This window comes from Anomaloglossus baeobatrachus, chromosome 3, assembly GCF_048569485.1.
Source record: "Anomaloglossus baeobatrachus isolate aAnoBae1 chromosome 3, aAnoBae1.hap1, whole genome shotgun sequence".
NCBI lineage: Eukaryota > Metazoa > Chordata > Amphibia > Anura > Aromobatidae > Anomaloglossus > Anomaloglossus baeobatrachus.
The window spans coordinates 653,944,702-653,969,915 of NC_134355.1; the positions used below are offsets into that span (position 1 = coordinate 653,944,702).

The following is a 25,214-nucleotide window of genomic DNA, read 5'->3' on the forward strand; positions in this document are numbered from 1 at the left end:
TGAAGAAACACAAGGACTTTTTTGCGTCCTTAAAATTTCTTGGTCTGGAACTGCTCCCCATTCCCAACTACCTCTTATTTTGTTGTTTTTTTTATTGTTTTATTGTCAATGGGGCAAAAGGGGGGGTGATATGAACCTTTTTTTTCTTTTTTTTGGGGGGGTGGGTGGGTACAGATTGTTTAAAACTTACTTTTAAAATTTTCATTGTCTTTTCTAGGCCCCTAGGGAGCTTTATGCCCATACACTATGGTTGCTTCTCCTGATCAGAGCAATGCTTCAGCATCAGCACTGCTCCGATCAGGAGAAATGCTGTGGTCACGCGAGTGCCAGCAGCTCTACCAGCAAAGAAAGTGGACTCATGGCAGCAACAGAGCTCATCGGCTGATCTCACACTATCATGGTAACACACTGGCACCCCGTGATCCCCGCGAAGGGGGGGAAGGGGCGCACGTTAGATTGTGCTTTAAGAGTTTGACAACGCGATATAACTAGTCAACAGGCGATCCACCTGCGCCTGTTAGCTGCACGTTGGCTGAGAAGATCAGCAGACATGTGCGGGAAATAAGGGACAGATATGACGACCTAGGACATATACATATGTCCTAGGTCGTAAAGGGGCTCAACCTGTCAGGCCGGAAAATTTAAAATGAGTCAAACTAAATCCTTTTTTATTAGTACCCAGTGGACTGGTCTGTTTGGCACTGACTGTTATACCCTGCATTTTGGATGGTCTATAGCTCTAGTTTGGTGCTCAGGGGGGGGGACAAAAAAAAAAAAAAAAAGAAGAGGATGGAGATTGTGGCGTGGGAGGTCTTTGAATGCCCTGAATATGGTTATATATGGTCATGTTTCCCTGACCCCGGAGGTATTTGATTTTTTTTTTTTCTTCTTAACTTCTATTTTTCAGGCGTACTAAATTGAATACTTAAAGGGGTATTCCCATCTCCCAATATGTAGTAGGTGTAATAATAAAAATATTATCAAATACCTCCAATTAGAGATGTAGTATAGTTCTCCTGATACAACCACGTCACTTACCTCATCTGCAGGGCATTGCAGCTTAGGTATCATTGGTTACAACCATAAGTAACTGTCACTATATGAGTGGTCGTAACCATGGATTCCTTAACTGCAATGCCCTGCACATGAGGTGCGTGACATAGCTAATTAGGAGAACTATACTACATTTCTAATTGGAGGGGTTTGCTAATATTATTATTACTACAACTACTACATATTGGGATCGGATCTTAGTGATGAGAATACCCCTTTAACAATATTAATAGTTGTACCTCCTCCATGGAGCTTTCCTGGGCTGGACTGGGGAAGTAGCTTCTAATTACAAGGTGTGTGGTTCTCTGCAGGACTTTGCCCTGTGCTTCTCCTCTTTGCCCTAATGACCCAGAGATTGTAGGTTGCTCAGACTTTTCTGACTTGTCTTGTTTCCTTTGCCTACGTCTTCTCCGGTCTCGTCTCACCTCTCCTCTTTGCACTGTTGGAGTGTGACATTTGTTTATGGTTGAAGGTTTGTATTGCCTCTAACAAGATGACATTTGCCTCCTTGTACCTACCCACTTCCGGTCAGAACAAAGCACTTTCACTTCTCTAGATCAGTTGACCATATTCGTGGAGGGTATACTGATTCTTGGGGGGGGGGGGGGGGGCTATAATACTGTCCTCGATCCTTCCATGGACAACCCTAAGGGAGTTGCGGCTCTTCCACACTCCTAAGCAAATTATATATTATATATATATATATATATATATATATATATATATATATATATATATATATATATATATATATATATATATATATATATATATATATATATATATATATATATATATATATATATATATATATATATATATATATATATATTATCCCTGCAGGAACATTGGTCCACATCAAGTTCATAGGATCACGTAACACCCCCACATTAGAAGAGCCATACTGAATTGTCCTAAATCCTCTGGGGGTATAGTTTTGCCCGATTTCCGATCATAATATACAGCCTCCCATCTTCTATAATTCTGGATTAGTGTAGGAATGGTACCAGGAAGGCTTATGTCAGGTTTGAGTGAAGCTTTACAAACATCCTTCTCATAATGGCTGCCTAGTTGGACCCTTCTCTGGTGAAATCCTTTAAAAACACATCCTACAATTGCGGCTTACTTAGCCTGCTGTACCCTTCCCGTAGTAGGCACCAATAGTATATCACAATACTCCTCTATGTATCCTATCCTGGGTAACCCACTTTTTCCCCGGGGCCTAGATGACAATGTTTTTCAAACTTGGTTCAACAGTGGCTACTTCAGAATTGGCCGCTTTGGAGACGGACATACCTGGCCTTCAAAAGACTATCTCCTTGACATCTCTTCTCCGTCCACCCTAGGACCATGCACAGTGGGCCAGCTTTCTTATTTTTTCTATTCACTCCCGCCAAGACCCTTCTATAATGATGACAAAACATCTTTCGAGACGGCTTGCGAGCTCTCTAAGGCACACGCTATCCTCATATTCCTTGCCGACTGACCCTACAGACCAACCTGCCTCCCAATTACAAACACAATGGAAGGGCGACTTGGGTCTCTCGATATCAAAAGGTCAATGGAGGTGAATTTTCACTTTAACGCATAAAGTGTAGATTTGCTCTCCTTTTCACAAATCCAGCTATAAACTGATGTCTCGGTGGTATAGAGTCCAAACCCGCCAACACTCTATTTTCCCAGAAGCCAATCCCATGTGTTGGAGATATGGAGATGATGGAAGGAGATATTTTTTGGTCTTGCAGGCTCTGCAGTCCTTTTTGAGAAAAAAGTGCAACTAGTGATACGTCAGATCACAGACCTTGCACCTGACCCGAATCCCGCCCTCGTCCTTCTCCACTACTAAAAAATATACAGGAATCTTGTGCAGAGTCTATCCTTCTACTCTGGAAAAAGAAATCCATTCCAACAATCTCCCTCTGGTGCGCTAAACTGAATGAAGGTTAATAGAAGAACCTACCTCTACAGTCAAGAATTCCTATGAGCACTTTTATAAAACTTGGTTTTATTGGCTGTAAATTAGATCTTTTGCCGAATATCAGGCCCATATTGAGGAAGACTGAATTTATTAGTAGGATCCCAGATTGGAATTAATACTCCCATCCCCTTTCCCTCTTTCTATCCCTCTTTCCTTCTTTCCCTCTTTCCTTCTTTCCCTCTTTCTATCCCTCTTTCCCTCTTTCTATCCCTCTTTCCATCCCTCTTTCCCTCTTTCCCTCCCTCTTTCCTTCTTTCTATATCTCTTTCTATCCCTCTTTCTATCCCTCTTTCCCTCTTTCTATCCCTCTTTCCTTCTTTCCCTCTTTCCTTCTTTCCCTCTTTCTATCCCTCTTTCCTTCTTTCCCTCTTTCTATCCCTCTTTCCCTCTTTCTATCCCTCTTTCTTTCTTTTCCTCTTTCTATCCCTCTTTCCTTCTTTCCCTCTTTCCCTCTTTCTATCCCTCTTTCCCTCTTTCTATCCCTCTTTCCCTCTTTCTATCCCTCTTTCCTTCTTTCTATCCCTTTCCTTCTTTCCCTCTTTCTATCCCTTTCCTTCTTTCCCTCTTTCTATCCCTTTCCTTCTTTCCCTCTTTCTATCCCTTTCCTTCTTTCCCTCTTTCTATCCCTTTCCTTCTTTCCCTCTTTCTATCCCTTTCCTTTTCTCCCTCTTTCTATCCCTTTCCTTCTTTCCCTCTTTCTATCCCTTTCCCTCTTTCTATCCCCTTCCTTCTTTCCCTCTTTCTATCCCCTTCCTTTTTTCCCTCTTTCTATCCCTTTCCTTCTTTCCCTCTTTCTATCCCTTTCCTTCTTTCCCTCTTTCTATCCCTTTCCTTCTTTCCCTCTTTCTATCCCTTTCCTTCTTTCCCTCTTTCTATCCCTTTCCTTTTCTCCCTCTTTCTATCCCTTTCCTTTTCTCCCTCTTTCTATCCCTTTCCTTCTTTCCCTCTTTCTATCCCTTTCCCTCTTTCTATCCCCTTCCTTCTTTCCCTCTTTCTATCCCCTTCCTTTTTTCCCTCTTTCTATCCCTTTCCTTCTTTCCCTCTTTCTATCCCTTTCCTTCTTTCCCTCTTTCTATCCCTTTCCTTCTTTCCCTCTTTCTATCCCTTTCCTTCTTTCCCTCTTTCTATCCCTTTCCTTTTCTCCCTCTTTCTCCCGCTTTCCTTTTCTCCCGCTTTCCTTTTCTCCCGCTTTCCTTTTCTCCCGCTTTCCTTTTCTCCCGCTTTCCTTTTCTCCCGCTTTCCTTTTCTCCCGCTTTCCTTTTCTCCCGCTTTCCTTTTCTCCCGCTTTCCTTTTCTCCCGCTTTCGTTGCTATTGCTGAGAAATGTTATATTATATTTCATGAGTGTATAGCTTTTGTTCTTGCTTCAGAAGAAAGCTGATGGCCAGCTTACAAGCAAGAAAATAAAACATATGGTCCGCTCACCATGCTCTACAAGACCATAATCCGCCACCTGCTGCAGAACTACAACCCCCAGCCTGCAGCTGCCTTCTGAGAGATGTAGTTCTTAAACACCTGGTCAGATAGAGACTGACTGATTGCACAATCTGATGCTACAGTAATAATAGCGGTAATACTGCGGCGACAATGTGACGTTACCTTGATCTTCAGAGCTTTCCTGACTTTCTCCATCATCTGAGAGGTCCATTTCTTTCACAAAGTTAGAAGGAAAGAGCCCCGATCGCCCGCTACACGTCCCGCTCCACCAGCCTTCTTCTACCTGCATAACAGAGAACACAAAGATAAGACATGTAAGAAAACCGCCACCTCCGAATATAAAATGGTCTGCTAAAATCGTTCCCAGTTTTCAATTCGTTTGCTGGCTTTGAAAGAATATGAAAGCATTGCAGGAGATGAAAATCTGTGCATTGATGGGATTATATAGAATGAAAGCAATATGCATATATATCCTTCATATATTGGTTATAGGTTTCTAAAAAAAAAAAAAAAAAACACAACTTGTCTAGAGCTGCACCAGTTTTCCTGAATGCGCTACCCCAGACAGCACATCAAACATCTGCAATATATGATCGATGGACGCCCAGAGGTTAAAATTACAGACGTGGAGTGATCATGTATGGAGTGGCGCAGGAGCTGACAGCAGAATGTAACTCTTGTGTTACCAGGGCAGGGTCCTCTGTGCTGCCCGTCTCCCCTTGCATTGCCCTGACAGCGGGGCGGATATTGAGGGTTCCCGTTGGTGCCATCTTTGTACATCTATCAAGCCCAGGCTGTGGCCTGTGATCCTTCATCATAGCATAATTCTACTATGCATTTCAGAATATACGGTGGGGAAAATAAGTATTTGATACGCTACTGATTTTGCAAGTTTTCCACCAACAAATAATGGAGAGGTCTGTAATTTTTATTGTAGGTAACTTCAACTGTGACAGAACAACAAAATATCCAGAAAATCCTATTATATGATTTAAGTGATTAATTTGCATTTTATTGCCTGAAATAAGTATTTTATCACCTACCAACCAGCAAGAATTCTGGCTCTCACAGAGCTGTTATTTTTTAAGAAGCTCCTTCTCTGCACTCATTACCTGTATTAATTGTACCTGTGTGAACCCGTTACCTGTATAGAAGACTCCTGTCTACACATTTAATCAATCACACTCCAAACTCTCCACCATGACCATGACCAAAGAGCTGTCTAAGGACACTATGGACAAAATTGTACATATGCACAAGGCTGGGATGAGCTACAGAACAATCGGCAAGCAGCTTGGTGAGAAGGCAACAACTGTTGGCGCAATTAGAAAATGGAAAAAACACAAGATGACAGTTAATCTTACTCGGTCTGGGGCTCCATGCAAGATCTAACCTCATGGGGTAACCATGATTCTGAGAAAGGTCAGGAGTCAGCCCAGAACTACATGGGATTACCTGGTCAATGACATGAAGTGACTTTCAGGGGCCTATATGACAGAAAATATCCAAAAGCGACACCATTCTAAAAACTGCACCCCTCACACTGCTCAAAACCACATCCAAGAAGTTTATTAACCCTTTAGATACTTCACAGGAACCAAAGCAATGTGGAAGGGAAAAAAAAATAAATTTTACTTTTTCTTATAAAAACTATTGTTTTAACACCAAATCTTCATTGTTTTCACAAGGGCAACAGGAAAAAATGCACCAGAAAAATTTGTTCTGTAATTTCTCCTGAGTACGCAGATACCTCATATGTGGTACATACATCAACTGTTTGGTTGCACGGCAGAGCTCGGAAGGGAAGGAGCGCCATTTCTCTTTATGAATAGAAAATTGTCTAGAATAGAGAACGGACGACATATCGCTTTTGGAGAGCAAATAATGTGCCTAAACAGTGGAGCTCCCCCACAAATGACCCCAGTTTGGAAACTAGACCCCTCAAGGAAATTATCTAGATGTTTGGTGAGCACTTTGAACCCCCAAGAGTCATAAAAGTTTAAAACATTGAGCTGTGAAAATCAAAAACTACATTTTTACCACAAAATTGCTGCTTCAACCAGCTTTTTTATCACAAGAGTAAAAGGAAAAAAATGCACCACAGAATTTATTCTGCAATCGTTCCTGCATACGCCAGTACCTCATATGTGGTGGAAATCACTGTTTCTGAGCACGGTAGGGCTCGGAAGGGAAGGAGCTCTATTTGAAATTTTGAAAGTAAAACTAGCTGAAATTATTAGCGGACGTCATGTCGCGTTTGGAGACCCCTTGAGGTGCTTAAACAGTGGAGCTGCCCCACAAGTGACCCCATTTTAGAAACTAGACCCCTTAAGCAATTGTTCTAGATGTTTGGTGAGCACTTTGAACTTCCAGATTCTACATAGAATTTTATAACGTTGAGCCTTGAAAATAACAATTTTGGGGTAAAAATGCATTTATTTTTTTACTTCAAACAGATACCCTTGTGAAAACATGCTAAACAGGAAAAATTGCACAATAAATTGTATGGTTCATTTTTTCCTGAGAAAGTGGATACCTCACATGTGGTGGAATTCTAATGTTTGGGTACACAGCAGGGCTCGGAAGAGACAGAGCACCTTTTCACTTTTTGAATGCAACAGCTGCAATAGTTAGCGGGTGCCATGTCACATTTGGAGAGCCCCTGATGGGCCTAAATAATGGAGCTCCCCCACAAGTGACTCCATTTTGGAAACAAGACCCCTCAAGGAATCTATCGAGATGCTTGGTGAGCACCTTGATCCTCTGGGTCCTTCACAGAATTTCATAATGTTGAACCATGAAAATGAAAAAAAATAAAAAAAATTTACCACAAAAATGTTGTTTTAACCCCAAAGCTTTCATTTTCACTAGGGTAACGGGAGATAATGGACCATACAATTTGCTGTGCAATTACTCCTGAGTACGCAGATATCGCACATATGGTCAAAAACTACTTTTGAGGTACAGTATAAAGTGAAGAAAAGAAGGAGAACCATATTTGAGATAAGATATAGTTAGAATGGCTTGTAGGTACCATGTCACATTGGCAGTGCCCCTGAGGTGCCAGAAAAGCAGAAACCTCCCACAAGTGACCCCATTTTGGAAACTAGACGCATCAAGGAATTTATCTAGATGCTTGGTGAGCACCTTGAACCTCCAGAGGCGTCACAGAATTTTATAACATTAACCTGATAAAAATGTATTTTTTAATTTTAACCGCAAAATTTTGAAATTCACATAGGTAACAGGAGATAATGGACCCAACAATTTGTTGTGCAATTTCTTCTAAGTTTGCTAATACCCCATATATGGTTGAAAACTACTTCTGAGACCATGTAGACCGTGAAGAAGCGCCATATTTGAGCTCATGTATAGTTGGAATGGTTTGCAGTTGCTATGTCCCACTGACCGAGCACCTGAGGAGCCAGGACAGCAAAAATCCCCCACAAGTGACCCCATTTTACAAACTGAATCCCTCAGTGAATTCATACAGTGGTGAAGTGAGCATACTGACACCACAGGTGTGTCACAAAGATTAGAATATTGGGCGGTGAACAAAAAATTATTGCATCTGTATGGAGGAGTCGCCAAAATGTCTGCTACAGTGTGTGCAAACCGGGTCAATAACTACAGGAAACATCCGACCTCTGTAACTGCAAAGAAAGGTTTCTACCAAATATTAAGTTCTGTTTTTCTATTTTATCAAATACGGTACTTATTTCATGTAGTAAAATGCTAATTAGTTTTTTTAAAAATCAGTGATTTTTTTTAATTTCTTTTCTTATTCTGTCTGTTCAAGTGTGCCTACAATAAAAATTACACACCCCTCCATTCTTTGTAGGTGGGAAAACTTGCAAAATCGGCAGAGGATCCAATACTTATTTTCCCCTCTGTAGTACAACAAATCAAACAATTGTAGGTTCAAGTCCCCCGATTGTAAATGTAAGTAAACAGTGTTAAAAAATATTAATGAATTAAAACTAGAAGTGTCTGATTCACCACCAGTGATTTAAAACAAGCAAAAAAAAAAAAAAAAAGAAGATTTGGCATCTAGAAGGTGGACTTTTGTTTTATCTATCCTGTAGGGAAAACCTTGTAAACAAGTATTTAAAAAAAAAAATAAAAAAAAAAAAAATAATAATAATAAATAAAATAAAATACATTAAAAAAGTGATCAAAACATCGCATGGTATGAATGGAACCAACAGCTTGCCATGAGAAAAAATATATTACATTATTATTAATGTATAAATTATTAATAATGTATAATGATGCATGCATTAATAATAATGTATAGAATAATAATACATGTATATAATAATAATAATAAATGTATAAAATAATAAATAATTTATAATAATAAATGTACTGTATATATATTTAGTATTAATATTATTTATTATATACAGTACATTTATTATATATGTATTAATAATCATAATAAATGTACTGTATATAATAAATAAATAAATAATGTTATGGGTCCTGGTAAAACAGTACCAGAAAAAAACAAAACTGAAAACTGGCCCCGCCATGGAGGGGTGATAAGCGTGCCCTAAATTACACTTCCAATATTTCAGCCAATGATTCCCGGTCTCTTCTCACCTTTATCCCCTCCGGTCACAATGTATCCTGCCTGTTGTGCCGGTCAGGGGCACAGTCAGGCATGATCACTTGTTAGGTCTGCGCTGTGGAATATGTTGGCACTATATCCAGACGATTCTGGCAGTATACAGGAGGCCACATGTGACTTTGCGGGCCCCTCTGGAGTCTCCCCAGCTCTCGGGAGTTACTGAGCACTAGCAGCATAAAGCATTTATATGGCGGGTGACAGCACGATGGCAGAAAATCACTGCTTTCCTCCTCGATATTCCCCCATTTGTCTCCAGACAAGCACGTGATTTACACGATCGCATGAAGACCAGAACAGGAAGCAGCGAGGGCGGCTGTGGAGACTGCACAACACGTGTGGAGTATTGAGCAAGAGCTGCAGACGTGACAGCGCCGTCCCCATGTGTTGTGCATTACTGTGAGAACGGCCGCGGAGCTGAAATCACGCACAGATCTGCTGCACCTTACTGACTGCGGATCATTAGCGGGGGTCTCCAGCCTCGGAAGACATGAGCAAAGTATATAGTGTAGCATCACGTTACCAGCTCGGTCTGGCCAAAACGTGACGTGTCATGGAGTAATGTAATCGTCCATTGTACACAAGCCGCTCACAGACACGTTCTGCACGCTCCGTCTTCTGCAAGATGTTAGAGAACCCAAAAGGTTTTGTGAATTCTTCGGAGCCTCTTCCTGACACATTGCAACGGATTGTGGGGGTCCAAGTGGTGGCAGCCCCCTCAAGTCAGCAGAAGTTGACAGATGCATTAATATAACTCCGTTGATTCGCCTGCAGTTGACGAGATGGACTTCAAGAAAACGGCCGCGGAGGCAGCACGTGCGCAGATAGGACTCTGTGGCCATTCTCTTGAAGTCCACAGCGTCAACCGCAAACCATTTACTGTAGCCTGCAGTCAGATTAATGCACCTGCCGCTGTGACACCCCGTCCTATGTCCCTCCGAGCCCTTGGTATCGCCAACCCTGCTTCCTACAAGACCCCACTCCACCACCATCGCCCCCCGGTAAGCCATATCCAGACTGTAAGACGCACCCCCATTTCACCACCCGTTTTTGGGGAAAAAAAAAAGTGTGTGTCTTATAATCCGGAAACTACGGTACTTTTTTTCTACCTCATGCTTTTATCTTCGGATGTGGCAAGAGTAAGGGGACTTGAATTTCTGGGTTCCTTTCATAATTTAAAAATAAATAAATAAATTATATTATATATAAAAATGTAAAAGGTTAAATAAAAAAAATAATTATATATATTTATTATATATATATATATATATATATATATATATATATATATATATATATATATATATATATATATATATATATATATATATATATATATATATATATTACACTTCACTGTTTTTAGTCCCTTATCGGACTTTTAAACCTACAATTGTTCGATTGCTTGTACTATACACTGCAGAGACTCAGTATAATAATATATTGTCAGTCAAATTATCAATTCGGTAACAAAGGCACCCGTCGTTGCATCAGCACTTAACCATTTAAATGTCACAGTCAGTGACTGATGCAGGCATTTAAACGGTTAAAATGCAGTGAAGCGTTGGGTTAAGTTCACACGTCCAGTAATCAGTAAGAATGGATCCAGCACCTAAAAAAGTTGTGCAGACAGAGTGAGACCAGATGTACTGAATGCTGCGTAGATCACATAGGCATCGCTCACCTCTTCCGTGATTTCCAGCATTTCTCCCACTTTAAGCTCCAGCTCGTCCTCGTTCTGCGGCATGTAATCGAATAATACTTTACATTGCCTTTTCTTAGACTCTGGTAGGAAATAAAAAAGGCAGAAGATGAATAATAAAGCACTTTTCTATACATAAATCCTGCATTGTGAGATACTGGGCAGTAGGGGGCATCTTACTACCTGCACACTTGATCATACGGAAATTCTCCTCCTTTCCTGCCCTGGAGATGGACTGGTTGCAGAGGACAAGCGAGTGGGCATTCACATACAGTTAGGTCCAGAAATATTTGGACAGTGACACAAGTTTTGTTATTTTAGCTGTTTACAAAAACATGTTCAGAAATACAATTATATATATAATATGGGCTGAAAGTGCACACTCCCAGCTGCAATATGAGAGTTTTCACATCCAAATCGGAGAAAGGGTTTAGGAATCATAGCTCTGTAATGCATAGCCTCCTCTTTTTAAAGGGACCAAAAGTAATTGGACAAGGGACTCTAAGGGCTGCAATTAACTCTGAAGGTGTCTCCCTCGTTAACCTGTAATCAATGAAGTAGTTAAAAGGTCTGGGGTTGATTACAGGTGTGTGGTTTTGCATTTGGAAGCTGTTGCTGTGAGTCTGACCAGACAACATGCGGTCTAAGGAACTCTCAATTGAGGTGAAGCAGAACATCCTGAGGCTGAAAAAAGAAAAAATCCATCAGAGAGATAGCAGACATGCTTGGAGTAGCAAAATCAACAGTCGGGTACATTCTGAGAAAAAAGGAATTGACTGGTGAGCTTGGGAACTCAAAAAGGCCTGGGCGTCCACGGATGACAACAGTGGTGGATGATCGCCGCATACTTTCTTTGGTGAAGAAGAACCCGTTCACAACATCAACTGAAGTCCAGAACACTCTCAGTGAAGTAGGTGTATCTGTCTCTAAGTCAACAGTAAAGAGAAGACTCCATGAAAGTAAATACAAAGGGTTCACATCTAGATGCAAACCATTCATCAATTCCAAAAATAGACAGGCCAGAGTTACATTTGCTGAAAAACACCTCATGAAGCCAGCTCAGTTCTGTAAAAGTATTCTATGGACAGATGAGACAAAGATCAACCTGTACCAGAATGATGGGAAGAAAAAAGTTTGGAGAAGAAAGGGAACGGCACATGATCCAAGGCACACCACATCCTCTGTAAAACATGGTGGAGGCAACGTGTTGGCATGGGCATGCATGGCTTTCAATGGCACTGGGTCTCTTGTGTTTATTGATGACATAACAGCAGACAAGAGTAGCCGGATGAATTCTGAAGTGTACCGGGATATACTTTCAGCCCAGATTCAGCCAAATGCCGCAAAGTTGATCGGACGGCGCTTCATAGTACAGATGGACAATGACCCCAAGCATACAGCCAAAGCTACCCAGGAGTTCATGAGTGCAAAAAAGTGGAACATTCTGCAATGGCCATGTCAATCACCAGATCTTAACCCAATTGAGCATGCATGTCACTTGCTCAAATCCAGACTTAAGACGGAAAGACCCACAAACAAGCAAGACCTGAAGGCTGCGGCTGTAAAGGCCTGGCAAAGCATTAAGAAGGAGGAAACCCAGCGTTTGGTGATGTCCATGGGTTCCAGACTTAAGGCAGTGATTGCCTCCAAAGGATTCGCAACAAAATATTGAAAATAAAAATATTTTGTTTGGGTTTGGTTTATTTGTCCAATTACTTTTGACCTCCTAAAATGTGGAGTGTTTGTAAAGAAATGTGTACAATTCCTACAATTTCTATCAGATATTTTTGTTCAAACCTTCAAATTAAACGTTACAATCTGCACTTGAATTCTGTTGTAGAGGTTTCATTTCAAATCCAATGTGGTGGCATGCAGAGCCCAACTCGCCAAAATTGTGTCACTGTCCAAATATTTCTGGACCTAACTGTATACACAAGGCCGCACTTTACCTTTAACATCCAGAGTGAGACACGACTGCTACGTTCAGCTGCTGCGGCACCAGAGAATGGCCAAGCGTCCAACCTACAGGGCCGCAGGATGGCCAAGCGTCCAACCTACAGGGCCGCAGGATGGCCAAGCGTCCAACCTACAGGGCCGCAGGATGGCCAAGCGTCCAACCTACAGGGCCGCAGGATGGCCAAGCGTCCAACCTACAGGGCCGCAGGATGGCCAAGCGTCCAACCTACAGGGCCGCAGGATGGCCAAGCGTCCAACCTACAGGGCCGCAGGATGGCCAAGCGTCCAACCTACAGGGCCGCAGGATGGCCAAGCGTCCAACCTACAGGGCCGCAGGATGGCCAAGCGTCCAACCTACAGGGCCGCAGGATGGCCAAGCGTCCAACCTACAGGGCCGCAGGATGGCCAAGCGTCCAACCTACAGGGCCGCAGGATGGCCAAGCGTCCAACCTACAGGGCCGCAGGATGGCCAAGCGTCCAACCTACAGGGCCGCAGGATGGCCAAGCGTCCAACCTACAGGGCCGCAGGATGGCCAAGCGTCCAACCTACAGGGCCGCAGGATGGCCAAGCGTCCAACCTACAGGGCCGCAGGATGGCCAAGCGTCCAACCTACAGGGCCGCAGGATGGCCAAGCGTCCAACCTACAGGGCCGCAGGATGGCCAAGTGTCCAACCTACAGGGCCGCAGAATGGCCAAGTGTCCAACCTACAGGGCCGCAGAATGGCCAAGTGTCCAACCTACAGGGCCGGAGAATGGCCAAGTGGCCAACCTACAGGGCCGGAGAATGGCCAAGTGGCCAACCTACAGGACCGGAGAATAGCCAAGTGGCCAACCTACAGGGCCGGACGAGCTCTTAGAAACAGTCTACATCCCTGTAGTCTAGCAAAGCTGGTGGCAACACGAGCCAGTAAAAGCCTTGTAGCCACACAATTAAGTGGCTGTGAACAAAATGTCAACTCTCTGTGTCCAGGATGCTGTGGCCATCACTAGCTCTCAAGTAGAGATGGACAAACCTGAAGTTTAGGGTTTGGCACAAACTCATGCTTTTCCAAGAAAACAGAGTTCGGAGTTCACGTATGCTGACCACTCGTGCGAGCATCGCTGTGCACGGGTACGCTTGGTGCTCAGACCAGTGTGAGCCGCTTGCAGTGTTTGATCGGCTCACACTGGGGGGTAACAACAGCATGATTGGATGTAGTGTCCACCAAAATAAAAAAAAAAACAAAAAAAAACACAAAAACCCCGGCCCATCCTCCCCGGAAGTGATCGGTTTATGGCTGCATGTGGGGTTGAGACCTTAACTGCCCAATCAGTGACTTCAAAAGAAATTCAGGTCAAGTCCAGGTCCAGAAACAAACTTTAAAAAAGTTGAGCTGGACCATCAGAACCCAGACTTCTACAGGTCTGCTCAGGTCTACTCTCAAGTATCAGAACAGCTTCATTCCTGTTGTGTAAATTAGGAGAACTGGTTTGGATGGGTGAGAGGCCTCTGACAGGGGGCCTAAGAGTTTAGGGACAAATGTTTCAGGATGTTTGCCATTCGTCAGTGCAAAGCAGGAGACCTGGTTTGGTTGGCTGACAGGCCTCTGACAGAGGACCTGAGGGGCTGCAGATGTTTATCAGGAGGTTTGTCCCTCATCAATAGAAGGAGAACCGGTTTGTTTGGGTGAGAGGTCTGTTGTGAATAGCATCAGAGATGTTGCTGTTCCCGGGAGTGTTTCTGGTCTCCCTCTGGTGGCTAGTGCTGGTAGTGAGTCTGATTCTGCATCTGTCGCTCAGACAGGTGTGGGAGATGATTGCTGCTTCAGGAAGCCTATGGAGTCCAGCTGCGGGGATATAGGAAGGCAGTTTCTGTCTAACCTTTACCAGTGACAATTGTTTCTGCTCCATGTGAAGATGTCCTGGAGTTTGTCCTCCTGCCTTTAGGCTTCTGTTTTTGTTTTTTTTTGCTCCTTTTTGGATTCTCCAGGAATGTTTTCTACAGCGGTTTTTCGTTCCTTTGCATTGGTTTTGTTTCCATGTCATCCTGAGTCTGCAGCTATGCCTGATAAGTATTTTTGTTTTTTTCTTCCTGAGATTTAATTAGTTCTTATGCATATTTCTGTCCTTTTGTTTGCAGTTTATGGGAACTGTGCAATCTCAGTGCTTTTTCCTGGTGAGGGTTTTTCTCTTAGTCTGAGCTTGGTTACAGGCTGAATGTTTCACTGATGGGCATTTTTGCTTAATCTAAGTCTTTCTAAATCTGTGTTTGAGAATATTCCCTTTTGTTTCTTGCATGTGAATAAGTGCTCTTCCTGCACTATTTTTGGAGGACGATTTATTCCCAGCAAGAAAGGGAGTTTTGCACCCTGTCTGATCTGGAGTTTGCATTTTTGTATCTCATGTGTTTTTTGTAGTAAAGATCTTTTCTATTATATTTGCATTTTCTATTTAAATGTATTTGCACAAGAATTCCTGGTATAGTGAGAGGAAGATCGTGTGATCTTTTTGGACATTTTTGATTATCAGGTGTTTGTATTATTCATGGTTTTTACTGGCTGCAACCAACAAATCTATCCTATACTTTTGTATCTAGCTAGCAGGGACTCACTGTGCCAAATTCTATATCTACCATCTGTGTGTTGTTTTTTTCATACATCACCATAGTTATTTGTTGGGGGCTATTTACTTTCCTTTGGGGCTGCTCTGAGGCAAATCAGGATTCCTCATTCAATCTTTGAGGTTAATTAGTTCTCCAGCGGTGACGAGGCATCTAGGTTTGTTAGGAATGCTCCACCGCTACTTCTAATTGTGTTTGTGTAGTCAGAGGATTGCAGCCAGCTAAGTTTCAAACTACTCTTGTGCATTATCTTCTACCATTTTTTTATGAGATTCTTTGCAAGATCTTTTGCGGTCTCCTGACCATAACAAAGGTCTCTGACAGGAGGCCTAAAGGGTTCCTGACACGTGTTTCAGGATGTTTGCCCCTCCTCAGTACAAAGCAGGAAAACTGGTTTGGCTCAGTGAGAGGCCTCTGTCAGGAGGCCTAATTGGTTGTAGATGTGTGTTTCGGGATGTTTCCTTCATCAGTACAAAACAGGAAAACCTTATCTGGCTCAGTGAGAGGCCTCTGAGAGGGCCTAAGGAGATGCAGACACATGTTTCAAGATGTTTGCCCCCTCATGAGTGCAAAGCAGGAGGACAGCCTCTGATATTTTTACTAAAAACTATTTATGTAGTGGCTATGTTTTGTATTTGATGGGTATATGACCCAATAGTAACCAATGCAAAGCTGTGCATAGCCTTCAAATGGCAAAAGTGATGTGTAATACTGGACTTGGGACTGTTTGGGGGGGAAGCTGAGTTTTGTTGTTCCTATCAGGCCTTGCATTAGGCATTGTTGTTTCCTACATGGTTGAAATCAGCTCTATGACTTTTCTTTTTTGTAAGAATATTTAGTAAAGACAAAGCACGGTAGCAGCGTACTTTTCTTGCTGGATTTGTTTGGCGGCAGCGGTCCCATGGCTGGAATCCCGATCACACTGATCCGCTGCACCAGGCTGGCCACATTTCCAGACTTTTCCCTTCTAGGTATAGTCTCCTCCTTTGGTTCAGCATCTTTCTTAACTTCCTACAGGGGAGAGAAATAAGAAAAAAAATAATAAGTGCGATACTGAACGGGTGACAAACCGGAGAGTCACATTCAGCAGAAAATAAAAACAAATAGTTACATGGATCATTTTTCCCCAGGTGGTAAATCATCGGGCAGGAAAACCAGACAAAAATAGAAGCTGGGGCAGCGCGTCAGGCCGGGGCAGCGCGTCAGGCCGGGGCAGCGCGTCAGGCCGGGGCAGCGCGTCAGGCCGGGGCAGCGCGTCAGGCCGGGGCAGCGCGTCAGGCCGGTGATCAGAGGGCAGAGATGGCGATCACTGATCTGTATCAGGAGGGGGAGGAATGTGAGGAATTCGGCAGCAGGTGAGCACTTGTCCCCACAGAAGGAAGGAGGATGGGGAAATGTGCACCTGGATCACTGAGCTTAAAAATATAGTCACACAGGGGCTAGAGGAGACTAACATAACAGGAATTACCTGCTCTATATTGTCCCTTATAGGAGACCGGTCACTAGATTTATACTTCGGGCAGCACAAATCTAACGATAGGTTCCCCTTAACATGAAATCCATTGTAATATAAAAGTATTTTATTACTATGTAGGGATAAGATCACTCAAGGATATAGGTTGCTGCCATGGTGTCCTCCTCCACCCGCAGCTCGCTGCCCAGGCATCCCTGGAGCTTGCTGCCCCGACTTCCCCCTCCACCCTGCAGCTTACTGTCCTGGCGTCCCTCATCCTCCCCGCAGCTTACTGTCCTGGCGTCCCTCATCCTCCCCGCAGCTTACTGTCCTGGCGTGCCTCATCCTCCCCGCAGCTTACTGTCCTGGCGTCCCTCATCCTCCCCGCAGCTTACTGTCCTGGCGTCCCTCATCCTCCCCGCAGCTTACTGTCCTGGCGTCCCTCATCCTCCCCGCAGCTTACTGTCCTGGCGTCCCTCATCCTCCCCGCAGCTTACTGTCCTGGCGTGCCTCATCCTCCCCGCAGCTTACTGTCCTGGCGTCCCTCATCCTCCCCGCAGCTTACTGTCCTGGCGTCCCTCATCCTCCCCGCAGCTCGCTGCCCTGCGTCCCTCATCCGTCTCGCACCTCGCTGCCCAGGCGGCCCCCTCCGTCCCGCACCTCGCTGCCCTGGTGTCCTCCTCCGTCCCGCACCTCGCTGCCCCGGCGGCCCCCTCCGTCCCACACATTGCTGCCCGAGCGGCCCCTTCCGTCCCGCACCTCGCTGCCCTGGTGTCCTCCTCCGTCCTGCACCTCGCTGCCCCGGCGGCCCCCTCCGTCCCACACATCGCTGCCCGGGCGGCCACCTCCGTCCCACACATCGCTGCCCGGGCGGCCCCCACCGTCCTGCACCTCGCTGCCCCCTCAGTCCCGCACCTCGCTGCCCTGGTGTCCTCCTCCGTCCCGCACCTCGCTGCCCCGGCGGCCCCCTCCGTCCCACACCTCGCTGCCCTGGTGTCCTCCTCCGTCCCGCACCTCGCTGCCCCGGCGGCCCCCTCCGTCCCACACATCGCTGCCCGGGCGGCCCCCACCGTCCTGCACCTCGCTGCCCCGGCGGCCCCCTCAGTCCCGCACCTTGCTGCCTGGGCGGCCCCCACCGTCCTGCACCTCGCTGCCCCGGCGGCCCCCTCCGTCCCACACCTCGCTGCCCCGGCGGCCCCCTCCGTCCCGCACCTTGCTGCCCAGGCGGCCCCCTCCGTCCTGCACCTCGCTGCCCCGGCGGCCCCCTCCGTCCCACACCTCGCTGCCCCGGCGGCCCCCTCCGTCCCACACCTCGCTGCCCGGGCACCGCACATTTCTACTTTTGGGCACAACTGTGGCACACAGGCAATTCGTGCCCATATGAAGGAACATGCAGCGTTTCCCACTCCATTCACAGTAGGATACTCTCACACTGATCGTTGTGTAGAGTCAGGCCGACAGCCCCCAGGACGCTCCTCTCATCAGACATAAAGAGCATGCTCTGATATTTCCGGAGCGTCATATTTTTAGACAGATTTCATGGAGGAGGTGAAACCCCGGGACCTAGCTGTGGTGTGTTATTAAGGTCATAAAATGTGTAATTAGCTCCTAATGACGGCGTGCACTGGTTTTACTGGAACATCACACCCTGCCCCGCGCTGCAGAGGAGGAGGCGCCGCTCCTGGAGACCTGCCAGCCACACAGAGCTATCCTCTATGGTCATCACAACCAGCAATTCCCGAAAATACTCCCCATCCAAACAGCTGCTGCCCATGGAGAGACCGACGAGATGCAGAAGACAGCCCGAACCTGATAACAAGGAGGCGGAGAACATATCCGAGCCGCAATAAAACGACGCTGGACGTGTGTCCACCACCTGTACCGTTGTCAGAGATATCGGGCATCCATGTGCAAGGAGAGCACACAGGGGCTGCTTCATCATGTGTATGAGCTCCTTAAAGGGAATCTGTCACCAGGTTTTTGCCACCTAATCTGAGAGCAGCATAACATAGGCGCAGATATCCTGATTCCAGCGGTGTATCACTTACTGGGCTGCTTAGTGTAGTTTTGATAAAACCACTGATTAATCAGCAGCAGATTATCATTACAGGACTACTTGGCGTGCTGCAGGTAGTCCAGCATGTTCATGAGCTCTGTATAACTGCTAGATCTGCAGCAGAGAAAACAGTGATTTTATCAAAATGACAGCAAACAGCTCAGTAAGTGACACATCGCTGGAATCTCTGTCTCTACATTATGCTGCTCTCAGATGGGGGAGCAAAAACCTGGGAACAGATTCCCTTAAAGGAGAAAATCATCAAACATGTCAAGGTTATATTCTTTTCATAATTTTTCCACATAAAATGATCTCGTGTTATCTGCTGTATATAGAGGTGTTATCAGTCACTGTATAGGAAAAGGAGGAGGTGAGCTGTGACATCACCTATTGTGAATGGTGGATCCTGTGTTATTTACTGTATGTAGAGGTGTTATCAGTCACTGTACAGGAGAAGGAGGAGGTGAGCTGTGACATCACCTATTGTGAATGGTGGATCCCGTGTTATTTACTGTATATAGAGGTGTTATCAGTCATTGTACAGGAGAAGGAGGAGGTGAGCTGTGACATCGCCTGTTGTGAATGGTGGATCCCGTGTTATTTACTGTATATAGAGGTGTTATCAGTCATTGTACAGGAGAAGGAGGAGGTGAGCCGTGACATCGCCTGTTGTGAATGGTGGATCCTGTGATATCAGTCATTGTAATCTTGTCTGTTGTTATTTTGACTATGTAGTTTGTGGGTTGCAGTAAGACGCTGCTACTTATTTCCCACCATTTTTGCCACAACTGAAGGCAGATTGAGAACTCCCTGTAAGAAACTAGTGTAAAATCAGTTTTGATATTTAAAAGGGAATCTGTCACCAGGTTTTTGCCACCTAATCTTAGACCTGATAAGATCACTGATTAATCAGCTATCATTACAGGACTACTTGGCGTGCTGCAGGTAGTCCAGTATATTCATGAGCTCTGTATAACTGCTAGATCTGCAGCAGAGAAAACAGTGATTTTATCAAAATGACAGCAAACAGCTCAGTAAGTGACACATCACTGGAATCAGGGTCTCTGTCTCTACATTACGCTGCTCTCAGATGGGGGAGCAAAAACCTGGTGACAGATTCCCTATAAGGGGAAACTCATCAAAAGTGTAAAGGTTACATTCTTTTCATAATTTTTCACATAAAAACATTGTAATCCTGTGTTATCTGCTGTATACAGAGCTTTATTAGTCATTGTACAGGAGGGGGAGGAGGTGAGCTGTGACATTATTGTGAATCGTGGATCCTGTGTTAGCAGTGATTGAACAGGAGGAGGAGGTGAGCTGTGATGTCCCCTATTGTGAATGGTGGATCCTGCGATATCTACTGTATATAGATGGGTTATCAGTCATTGTACAGGAGGAGGTGAGCTGTAACATCACTTATTGGGAATGGTGGTTCCTGTACTACCAACTGTATATAGAGGGGTTGTCCGTCATTTTTCAGGAGGAGGTGAGCTGTGACATCACCTATTGTGAATGGTGGATCTTGTGTTATCTACTGTATATATAGAGATGTTATCTGTCATTGTACAGGAGGTGAGCTGTGACATCATCTATTGTAAATGGTGAAACGTGTTATGCTCTTTACGGGTTACCTTTCATTGTGATAATAATGAGACTTCTGAAAAGTCTTCTGTTAAGAAAAAATAAATAGGAAGAGTCTAAAACTGACAGTGGTCAGTGTGAAAATAGCAAGATTTCAATAAAAAAAACAAAAAACAAAAAAAATAAAACATGAAACCTAAGCTTATATTAGGTCCCTTTTTTGTGACACTTTTGCCTCTGCTGAGAAGGACGGAGAGGTTTGTTATAACTATTCTGTATACAGAGCCCGTGCACGATGCGGGGGAGGGTACGGCTCATCCCTGGGTGTAAAGGGCACGCAGACATTTAGAGCCGACATAATGTAGACAGAGCGGGGAGATGAATCAGCCGAGCTGCAGTGACAGCAGTGACAGCCGTCAGCCATGACGGTGACATTCACCCTAAACATACCCACGTGGTCCTGTAAGACCCCCTCAGGCTGTGTAGTCTCTCCAGGTTATAGGTGCTGTGTACAATCTCAAATCAAACAAGGGGAAAACCCCATCAAGCCGCATGACTTGTTTGCCAGACCTGACGAGGGCGCTGGCGTTCGATGCCCCATATTCTCATACAATCAAATTGCTTTAGTTATTTACATAGCGTGGAAATAAGCAAGTTTGCGAATGACTTGCCTTTTCTATCTGCTGTGAGTCTTTATCTACCATAGTGTACAGCTGGTTTCTATGGAGCTAGGCCACCAGAACAGACTTTGGACAGCAGTTACATTGCAGGAGGGGAGTTAACTCTTAACATTCCAGTCAGCTTTCTCCAGCCCATTAATTTCTATGTAGCAGTTCGCTGCTCACCTCCTTCCCCCACCGCCCCTGACAAGGATCTTATCAGTCATGATCACAACTGGATCAGCAGCAGTACCCAGTAGCACCGGTACCTTCCCAAGCAACGCCCAGAGCAGAACTCCCTGCAGCACCAGTACCTTCCCAAGCAGCACCCAGAGCAGAACTCCCTGCAGCACCAGTACCTTCCCAAGCAATGCCCAGAGCAGATCTCCCTGCAGCACCAGTACTCTCCCAAGCAACGCCCAGAGCAGAACTCCCTGCAGCACCAGTACCTTCCCAAGCAACGCCCAGAGCAGACCTCCAGCAGCACCAGTACCTTCCCAAGCAGCGCCCAGAGCAGACCTCCAGCAGCACCAGTACCTTCCCAAGCATTGCACAGAGCAGAACTCCCTGCAGCACCAGTACCTTCCCAAGCAGCACCCAGAGCAGACCTCCAGCAGCACCAGTACCTTCCCAAGTAGCACCCAGAGCAGACCTCCAGCAGCACCAGTACCCTCCCAAGCAGCACCCAGAGCAGACCTCCAGCAGCACCAGTACCTTCCCAAGTAGCACCCAGAGCAGACCTCCAGCAGCACCAGTACCTTCCCAAGCAGCACCCAGAGCAGACCTCCAGCAGCACCAGTACCTTCCCAAGCAGCACCCAGAGCAGACCTCCAGCAGCACCAGTACCTTCCCAAGCAGCACCCAGAGCAGACCTCCAGCAGCACCAGTACCTTCCCAAGCAGCACCCAGAGCAGACCTCCAGCAGCACCAGTACCTTCCCAAGCAGCACCCAGAGCAGACCTCCGGCAGCACCAGTACCTTCCCAAGCAGCACCCAGAGCAGACCTCCGGCAGCACCAGTACCTTCCCAAGCAGCACCCAGAGCAGACCTCCGGCAGCACCAGTACCTTCCCAAGCAGCACCCAGAGCAGAACTCCCTGCAGCACCAGTACCTTCCCAAGCAGCACCCAGAGCAGACCTCCGGCAGCACCAGTACCTTCCCAAGCAGCACCCAGAGCAGACCTCCAGCAGCACCAGTACCTTCCCAAGCAGCACCCAGAGCAGACCTCCAGCAGCACCAGTACCTTCCCAAGCAGCACCCAGAGCAGACCTCCGGCAGCACCAGTACCTTCCCAAGCAGCACCCAGAGCAGACCTCCGGCAGCACCAGTACCTTCCCAAGCAGCACCCAGAGCAGACCTCCGGCAGCACCAGTACCTTCCCAAGCAGCACCCAGAGCAGACCTCCAGCAGCACCAGTACCTTCCCAAGCAGCACCCAGAGCAGACCTCCGGCAGCACCAGTACCTTCCCAAGCAGCACCCAGAGCAGACCTCCAGCAGCACCAGTACCTTCCCAAGCAGCACCCAGAGCAGACCTCCAGCAGCACCAGTACCTTCCCAAGCAGCACCCAGAGCAGACCTCCGGCAGCACCAGTACCTTCCCAAGCAGCACCCAGAGCAGACCTCCGGCAGCACCGGTACCTTCCCAAGCAGCACCCAGAGCAGACCTCCGGCAGCACCAGTACCTTCCCAAGTAGTTGCCAGGGGTCACGGAATTTGTGACGCACATCCGGCCGCGTTAGCGATGTCGTTGCGTGTGACACCTATGAGTGATTTTGAATCGTCGCAAAAACGTTCAAAATCGCTAATCGGTGACATGCCCCCCTATTCTCAAATATCGTTGCTACTGCAAGGTACGATGTTGTTCGTCATTCCTGCGGCAGCACACATCGCTATGTGTGACACCGCAGGAACGAGGAACCTCACTTTACCTGCGGCTGCCCACAATGAGGAAGGAAGGAGGTGGGCGGGATGTTCGTCCCACTCATCTCCGCCCCTCCACTTTGATTCGGCGGCCGCTTAGTGACGTCGCTGTGACGCCAAACGAACCGCCCCCTTAGAAAGCCAAAGCCTCGGGCGATGAGGCTCAGATTACTTATAAAAATAAATAATATCCAATATAATTTATGAAAGTGGATATCTTCCGCCTTCATCAGAAAGTTACCTATTGTGTTAATCAGGTTGTCACCAGGTTTTTGCTCCCCCATCTTAGAGCAGCGTAATCTAGACACAGAGACCCCGATTCCAGCGATGTGTCACTTACCGAGCTGTTTGCTGTCATTTTGATAGAAATCATTGTTTTCTCTGCTGCAGATCTAGCAGTTATATAGAGCTCATGAATATACTGGACTACCTGCAGCACGCCAAGTAGTCCTGTAATGATAATCTCCTGCTGATTAATCAGTTATTTTAAAATCACAACTACACTAAGCAGCCCAGTAAATGATACATCGCTTAAATCAGGTCCCCCCCCCCTACATTATGCTGCTCTCAGACTAGGTGGCAAAAACCTGGTGACAGATTCCCTTTAAATTTATTTTTCTCCATTTTTCTTTATATAACAATCATTAAAACAAAAAATTTAGAAATTTAGAAATCTCAACTTTTACACTGGCCTCTAGGCCTTATACTACTAGACTATTGCTTCCTATTCTTTTCCTGTGACTTTTAATCACAGACAGAATTATTGGCTGATAACACACCATTCACAATAAGTGTCACAGATCACCTCCTCCCCTCCTGTATAATGACTGATAACACCTCTTTATACAGTAGATAAGACTGGATCCACTATTCATAACAGGGGATTTCACAGCTCACCTCCTCCCCTCCTGTACAATGGCTGATAACACAGCTATATACAGTAGATAAGACCAGATCCACCATTCACAATAGGTGTTGTCACAGCTCACCTCCTCCTCCTCCTGTACAATGACTGATAACACCTCTATATACAGTAGATGGCATGGCACAGGATCCATCATAAATAATAGGAGATATCACAGCTCACCTCCTCCTGTACAATGACTGATATCTGCTGTATATAGAGCTGTTCTCAGTCATTATACAGGAGGAGGTGAGCTGTGACATCACCTATTGTGAATGATGGATCCTGTGTTATCTACTGTATATAGAGGTGTTAACACAGGATCCACCATTCACAATAGGTGATATCACAGCTCACCTTCTCCTCCTGTACAATGACTGATAACCCCTCTATATACAGTATATAATACAGGATCCACCACTCACAATAGGTGATATCACAGCTCACCTCCTCCTCCTGTTCAATCACTGCTAACACAGGATCCACCATTCACAATAGGTGATATCACAGCTCACCTTCTCCTCCTGTACAATGACTGATAACGCAGGATGCACCATTCACAAAAGGTGATTGCTGCCCCCCATTATAGCAGTTTTCATGTTTCCATAGCTACATGAAATATCAGAACCCCCCATCCTATTTATATGAGATTAATTAGGCTGCAGCTCATTTACAGATACAAACGAGCTGAGTTTGTCATCTCCCGGGGATATTGCAATGTGGTTTTACATAGGACTGGAAGGGCAATACAAAATATCGTACTTGGGCCCACTAAGTTGATAATGGGGGGAGTTTGCTAAATTAAGACCCCCCCCCTATATGATTCAGGGTAGAGATCCACAGTACAAGGCATCCAAGGTACACTTTTAATAGGGCTCGGTGTAACACTTCAGCAACATACACAGCTCTGCTACATTGTCCTACATATTGTCACAGCAAGAATGTAAACTTACAGGTATCCTCTAAAGTTTAGAGGATACCTGTAAGGTTACATTCCTGCTGTGACCCCAGATGACCACAGAGCCCTGAGGAGGGGCTGTGCCGGGCGCCTCTGCTCACCATTACATCAGGCATTGTTCCCAGTCTGTGTCATTTCCAGGCGGATAGTCCCATAAAGCACAACCTCCTCCATTGTCCTGCATCATGTACACAAATACCCCAGACAATAAGCAGCAGCACTCACCGGGGCCGGGGCCATACTGCTGTGCCGCACACGCCCTGCGCTCCGCGCGGCTGACACTCCACTGTCATGACACGACTTGTCTGGAGTGATCCGGGACTG

At 45.7% G+C, this 25,214-nt stretch overlaps 1 protein-coding gene across 3 annotated transcripts in view; it reads right to left on the bottom strand.

Moving 5' to 3' along the window:
- CD2AP (CD2 associated protein) overlaps nucleotides 1-25,214 on the bottom strand; it is a 119,419-nt gene that overhangs the window by 42,205 nt on the left and 52,000 nt on the right. For 2 of the 3 annotated variants that reach the window (XR_012751723.1, XM_075341167.1), the window contains exons 3-5: nucleotides 16,222-16,366; nucleotides 10,782-10,882; nucleotides 4,630-4,750 (exon numbers count right to left, since the gene is read on the bottom strand). Coding sequence is in view for 2 of the 3 variants with exons in the window: in XM_075341167.1 (XP_075197282.1) it covers nucleotides 4,630-4,750; nucleotides 10,782-10,882; nucleotides 16,222-16,366 (367 nt within the window). In the remaining variant the exon portion in view is untranslated. Of the gene's footprint in view, nucleotides 1-4,629; nucleotides 4,751-10,781; nucleotides 10,883-16,221; nucleotides 16,367-25,115; nucleotides 25,196-25,214 lie in introns of those variants that run through there. The other variant, XM_075341168.1, reaches the window with a different exon arrangement.